This window comes from Canis lupus, chromosome 14 (genome assembly GCF_011100685.1).
Source record: "Canis lupus familiaris isolate Mischka breed German Shepherd chromosome 14, alternate assembly UU_Cfam_GSD_1.0, whole genome shotgun sequence".
Classification (NCBI taxonomy): domain Eukaryota; kingdom Metazoa; phylum Chordata; class Mammalia; order Carnivora; family Canidae; genus Canis; species Canis lupus.
The window spans coordinates 26,747,826-26,755,193 of record NC_049235.1 but is presented as its reverse complement, the minus strand read 5'-3'; the positions used below and the strand labels follow the sequence as shown (position 1 = coordinate 26,755,193).

Sequence of the window (7,368 nt, the reverse complement as noted above, 5' to 3'; positions counted from 1 at the left end):
AAGGGTTACCTTCTGCTCCGATATGAATTTTTCATGCCATTAGTGATTTAGTTTTACATTTTTCTTTTTAATAGCATTCTTTAATCATACAAATAATATGTGCTTATTTTGAAATAAAATTCAAATATCACTGGAAGACAAATAATAAAAAGAAAGTGTCTCCTTTATCTTCTGTCTTGAGTATCTTACACATTGGGATAAATCTCTGAAAAGTTTGATAAAGGATGTATTGTCCTTTTAATTTTGATCAATATTCTCAAACTGTGAAGAGGTTGTACCTAACCAGGATCTAACATACAGAGTATGAAAGGGTAGGCTCATCCACAGCAACACAAAGAGCAGCATTTAGCTACTCCTGGAGTTGAGGGGGGAGGGAGTGATGATAGGAACAGTTAACTATTTTCTGGAAAATATGGAGTAGGCAAGATTATTACTATAGAATGGGAAGAGGGCACTTCTTCATCAGAAGGATTGCCAGAGGGACAAAATGTAGGCACTCTAAAATATTATTAAACACTTTAATTTTGGCTAATATTATAAGTAAAAAAATGTCTTTTCCTTGCTGTTTTAAATTTTATTTTTTTAATTATATGGTTGAAGATGTTTTATGTCTCTTGGCCAACTCTATCACTTTCAGCGAACTACCTATTGATACTTTATCCAATTCTTATAGTATTATTAAACATTTTCTCTTAATTTGTTAGAGATTTTATTAAACATGAGAAAAGTACAGGAAAGCTTTTTCCAGTTTTTGTCATGTGATCTAATTTTGGAAGTTTATTTTATTTACCATAAGGAATGTTTAATTATGATGAAGCCATATGACTTCTTAATGGTTTCTGAGTTTTTGACTTTTTAAGAAAAACCTCTTCACCCCAAATTTATAAATATATTCTCCCAATATTCTATTTTAGTATGTATACAATTCCATTTTTATTCACAATGTCTTTGATTCATCTGTAATTTAAAGTATGAAGAGAAATGCATTATTCCTGACTTCCAAGTGGCTTGCAATTTGTCTAAACAATGACCTTTTCTTTTTTGATTTGAAATGCCCCTTTTATCATACACTAAACTATCATATAAACTTCCATTTCAAAATTTCTATCCAGGGATGCCTAGGTGGCTCAGCGGTTGAGCGACTGCCTTTGGCTCAGGGCGTCTGGAGTTCCAGGATCGAGTCCCACATCGGGCTCCTTGCATGGAGTCTCCCTCTGCTTGTGTCTCTGCCTCTCTCTCTGTGTGTCTCTCATGAAAAAAATAAATAAAATCTTAACAAACACAAAAAACTTCTATCCAGTGATCTGTCTGCAGGTCCACAGTTTTGTACATCTCCAATTGTTGCCACTACCATGTTGTTTTTGAAATATACATTTATCTAGTCGGTCCAGATTACCTTTTTATTACAGTGACTGTTTCACAGCTGTATGTTTCCATATAAATGTTAGAATCCATTTGTCAGGTTTACCAATGTCCTACTGCATATTTTACCGTCACATAATTATATGGATTAAAGTAAGAAAACGATATAAAATTTAGGGAAAATTACATGTTTGCATTTACCTAAGCAAGTGGGGTTTCTTTTGCCTTTTTTTTTTTTAGGAAACCTCTCCAGAAAATTCACATTTTCTTTTTATATACATCTTGTATATTTCTTATTAATTCCTAAAGCCTTTTAGCTTATTTCATTTTATCATATATGAGAATCCTTTTAATTGCATTTTTTAATTAAACATTCTTAGTTTTCAGAAAATTAATGATCATTTAATACATTAAACATTTAATTTTCTGATTTCTCTAATTTTTAGGCATTTTTCATTTGCTATTTTGGGTTTCTCTGATGTATAATAATATAACTTTTAATAATTTTCACATTTTCTAATAATCGTCTATTTCTTTTGTCTAATTCTATTTTCTTATACTATTAGAATAATATAAAGCTTTAGTGGTAATAATGGCATTTGTATCTTGTTCACTGACTTAGAATATATTAAATATTTGATGAAGAATAGAATTGTTTTGTGGTAAGAGGCAGGCATCTTTTATCACGGAAATATTGATTCATTCAAATTTTCTTTTCATAAGAAATTTTAGCAAATTTCTTTTTGGTATATTATGATAACCACAAAATATATCTCCCTGTGAATATCAGAATGTAGACTATAAATCCTAATGTACAACCATTCTTGCATTCCAGACATGACTCTAAATAATGTGGTGTTATACCAGGAGATTGAATTTGCCAATTTTTAATTCAGAATCTTGCTTGCATTGGTATTTCCTAGTGAAATTAGCCTGTGGCTTTTGTTGATTGTATCTTAATTATTATTATGTCTTTGCATTGTGGTAGGTTCAGTGAAACAAGAAAAACAATATGATTTTAAGTTACACACTGATAACTATGTTAATTAAATTTTAAACAAAATTAGGAAAGATAGCAAGTGAATGTATTGTCTGAAGGCAAAGATAGTGCTTTGCTATCCAGTCTTTTTCTTTTTTACAGCCTCATGTCAGGCTGTTTTTCTTGGTTAGCATGATTTGTCTGTATTTTATATAGAACAAAACTTATTTCTATGAGTCAAATGGAAAGGGTGGGAGGGGTGAGATTCATATAATTATATATCAGTATTTAATTTCACATGGTGAGAGGATAAGATACCTTAAAGAGTATATAAAAAGTAAATGAGCTGGGTAATATTTATTGCTTTATAGAGTATAAAATAATAGTTCTTAGAATTGAACATTGAGCAATACAGGGGTTAGGTGTGCCAATGCCTCACATAGCTGAAAATTTGCATATGATTTTGACTCCCCCAAAACTTAATTACTAATGGCCTACTGTTGACTGGAAGCCTTACCAATAACATGAAGAGTTGATTAATACATAGATGGTATGTTTTTGTATGACATACAGTATTCTTACAGTAAACTAGAGAAAAGAAAATGTTAAGAAAATGATAAGGAAGAGAAAATACATTTACAGTACTACCCTATATTATCAGACAAAATCTGTGTATAAGGAGACCTGTACAATTCAAATGCATGTTATTTAAGGGTCAACTGTACTTTATCCTTTTAATGGTATACAATCAGATCTACCTTCTTTTACCAATATGAAAAAAAATGCAATCCTTCTATTGTCATCACTTAAATGCTTCTGAACAGGAACCATCACCTTTTATATGAAACATTAGTAATTTGTCACTGGTATTACTAATTTTAATATTAATTTATTAGATACATACACACACATACTTTGAAAGTTAACCTCTTATCAGACATCATTTGCAAATATCCACTCTTTTTCAGTAGGTTGTCTTTTCATTTTGTTGATGGTACACTATGCAAAAGCTTTTTGCTTTGATGTAGTCCTAGTTATTTTTGTTATTTTGCTGCTTTTTAAAAAAGATTTTGTTTATTCATGAGAGATACAGAGAGAGAGAGAGAAGCAGAGACACAGGCAGAGGGAGAAGCAGGCTCCATGCAGGAAGCTCAACGTGGAATTCGATCCCAGGACTCCAGGATCATGCCCTGGGCCAAAGGCAGGCACTAAACTGCTGAGCCACCCATGGATCCCCCAGTTTTTGCTGCTTTTGCCTGAGAAGGTAGATCCAAAAAGATATTGCTAAGACCAATGTACAAGAGATTACCTCTTATATTTTGTTTTGTTTTTAGGAGTTTTATGGTTATAGGTCTTGTGTTTTGGTCTTTAACCTATTTTGAGTTTATTTTTGTATGTGGTGTATGCAAGTGGTCAGTTTCATCCTTTTCCATGTAGCTGTCCACTTTTTCTAACACCATTTATTGAAGAGACTGTCTTTTCCCTATTGTGTATTCTTACCTCCTCTGTTGTAGATTAATTGACCATATCTGTGTGGGTTTATTTCTGGGTTATATCCTGTTCTGTTCTTCTGTGTGTTTTTGTGTCAGTACCATACTGTCTTGATCACTATAGCTTTGTAGTATATTTTGAAATCTAGGAGCATAATATCTCCAGTTTTTTTTTTCAAGATTGCTTTGGCTATTTGGGGTCCTTTGTAGTTCCATATAAATTTTAGAATTGTTTAGTTCTATGAAAAATACTATTGGTATTTTTTATAGGGATTGCATTGAATTTCTAGACTGCATTGGAGAGTATGTACATTTTAACAATATTCTTCCAATCCATAACAAAGTATATTTTTGTTTCATTTGTTTAAACAATAGAAAGTATCAATTGAACTAAGAGCTGGTTCTTTGAAAAAGTAAGCAAAATTGATAAACCTTAGCCAAACTCATTAAGAAAAAGAGAGGACTCAAATAAAATCAGAAATGAGATAGAAATTAAAATCAACAACACCAATGAAATAAAAAAAGATTTTAAGAGACTATAATGAACTATTATGCCAACAAATTGGACAATCTAGAAGAAATGGATACATTCCTAGAAACATGCAATCTTCCGAAACTAAATCAAAAAGAAATAGAAAGTCTAAACAGACTGATTACTACTAATGAAATTGAATCAATAATCACAAAGCTTCCAGCAACCAATTATATTCTCTTGAGAGATGTTGGCTGACTTTTACCTTTTGAAATGAAAGGGTTAATAAAGCAACTGAAATTACTTGCAACACAAATTTATTCTTACTCTAATGGGACATCATTTCCATAAATACTTCCTGTTTTTTAAACCTCTTTTGAATTCACATTTATTAAATGGTATAAATGTGCCCTTGAGCCTTATGTAACCAATAAAAGGCAGAGATAGTATTTAGTAAAAGGAGGAAAATGTCAAAATTACATGCTTACCAGACAGAAGGGACTTGACTTGATAGCTATTACTAGAAGAAAGTGAGTTTTATAGTTCTATGTGTCCATATCTATATAAAATATGAGTATTTTAAATGTTCCAAGACAGTTTGACCCTAATGCAAGTCATTTACTAAGAAAGATAATCTGGAAGCCTTTATAGGTGCTTGGGGTGTAATGAACACACATTATTAAATAAATAAATAAATAAATAGTCTTTCTAAAACCTTGAATAAAAATAAAGCAGTGTTCTTTGGCAAAGTATTTAATACACTTGGAATTCCATACTGTTTGAATTCAGTTTTGTTTTTTTAAATTCTCTCCCTCTCTCTTTCTCTCTCTCTTTTTTTTTACTATAGCTTCAATAGTTTTCAAGTAATTTTCATTACTTTACTTGCATTTGCTAACTGGGCTGATAACTGCAATTTACCAATGTATAGCTACATGAAGAGCATCTATAATATACTGCAAGGTCAGTTAGTACTTCAGAAATTATGTTTAGAGTCACAATTCTGGAGATAGAATTCACTTTTCAGTGGGCGCCTAGGTGACTCAGTGGTTGAGTGTCTGCCTTTGGCTCCCAGGGTCCTGGGATCAAGTCCCACATTGGACTCCCCATAGGGAGCCTGCTTCTCCCTCTGCCTGTGTCTCTGCCTCTCTTTCTCTCATGAATAAATAAATAAAATCTTAAAAAAAAAAACAAAACTCACTTTTCAAGAAGGACTAAACTTTTTGGTGATTCAGAGTCTCAAGGTGAGGAAAGCGGAGGATATTTATGTTTTAAACACATTCCTCCTATCTCCATCACAAATCGCAGAAACATGTGAACATTCAGGATCGAGATTGTAGATAGAGAATGGAGTTTGATTTGATAATGACTCGAGTCTCTCAGTGATGCCCTAGATATAAATAGAGACTGAAAAGTCTAAAACTTTTATGGTTGTCTTTACTTGATTATTCCAGAGACATTTTAGAAGGTGTAATTTGGGGTCCGCTCGCGGGGCCGCCGCCCTCCACCCCGCGCCCCGCAAACCCGCCCCCTCCGGTGCCAGGAACTGACCCGCAACACGCGCTGCCGACACCCCGCGCGGACCCGGGCGCAGAAGGAGCTTCCTGACGTCGCTCACCGCATCGTGGCTCCGGGCAAGGGCGTCCTGGCTGCAGAGGAGTCCACTGGGAGCACCGCCAAGCGGCTGCAGTCCGTTGGCACCGAGGACACGGAGGAGAACCGGCGCTTCCACCGCCAGCTGCTGACCGCCGACCACCGCGTAAACCCCTGCGTTGGGGGTGTCGTCCTCTTCCACGAGACACTGCACCAGAAGACCGACGACGGGCGTCCCTTCCCCCAAGTCACCAAATCCAAGGGTGGTGCTGTAGGCATCAAGGTGGACAAAGGTGTGGTACCCCCGGCAGGAACAAATGGCGAGACAACCCCCCAAGGGCTGGCGGGGCTGGCTGAGCGCTGTGCCCAGGACAGGAAGGACGGGGCCGACTTTGCCAAGTGGCGCTGTGTGCTGAAATTCGGGGACACACCCCCTCAGCCCTTGCCATCATGGAAAATGCCAACGTTCTGGCCCCTTATGCCAGCATCTGCCAGCAGAATGGCATCGTGCCCATTGTGGAGCCTGAGGTCCTCCCCGATGGGGACCATGACTTGAAGGGCTGTCAGTATGTAACCGAGAGGGTGCTGGCTGCTGTCTGCAGGGCTCTGAGTGCCCGCCACATCTACCTGGAAGGCACTTTGCTGAAGCCCAATATGGTAACCCCAGGCCATGTCTGCACCCATAGATATTCTCCTGAGGATATTGCCATGGCAACTGTCACAGCACTACCCCCCGCTGTTACTGGGATCACCTTCCTGTCAGGTGGCCAGAGTGAGGAGGAGGCATCCATCAATCTCAATGCCCTCAACAAGCCATGGGCCCTGACCTTCTCCTATGGCCGAGCCCTACAGGCTTCTGCCCTGGAGGCCTGGGGTGGCAAGAAGGAGAACCTGAAGGCTGCCCAGGAGGAGTATATGAAGCGAGCCCTGGCCAACAGCCTCGCCTGTCAAGGAAAGTACACCCCAAGTGGTCAGGCCGGGGCTGCAGCCAGCGAGTCCCTCTTCATCCCTAACCAGGCCTACTGAGCGGAGGTGTTCTAAGGCTGCCCCCTCGACACTCCAGCCCCCGCCCCCTCCCACACTCACTCTTGAAGAGAGCGCCTCACCTGGGGCTCCAGGCTGCTCTTTCCCATCACTTTGGCCTCCCATGTGACATTGGTGTGTGGTGTTGTCTGTATATGCTAACTCCGTTGCTCTTTCCAGCCCACTGCCAATAAACAACTATTTAAGGGGGGGGGGGATGTAATTTGTTTGTAGTGTAGAGCAGTTGAAGGAGTATTGCATAAATTAGACTTGTCAAACCATTAGCATCGAAGTATTGGGAACCGTAAGGTACTAGATGGTTCTCTGTAAGACAGCAACAACTTAAGTTTCCTGTAGCCATGTAGGGACATGAAAGTAAGGCTTAATTTCAGGGCAAGATGGGCCTATGACCTTTTTGATGTATAATAAACTTTGATTAATGCTTACACTGA

General features: G+C 37.7%; 1 protein-coding gene across 1 annotated transcript; it reads left to right on the top strand.

Moving 5' to 3' along the window:
- Nucleotides 1-5,774: 5,774 nt before the first annotated feature.
- LOC482320 (fructose-bisphosphate aldolase A-like) lies at nucleotides 5,775-7,127 on the top strand (the record flags this gene model as incomplete). The annotated part of the gene is given in 2 exon segments (XM_038557542.1): nucleotides 5,775-6,318; nucleotides 6,321-7,127. Coding segments are annotated over 2 exon segments (1,143 nt in total), but the record flags the coding sequence as incomplete, so codon positions are not given.
- Nucleotides 7,128-7,368: the final 241 nt, after the last annotated feature.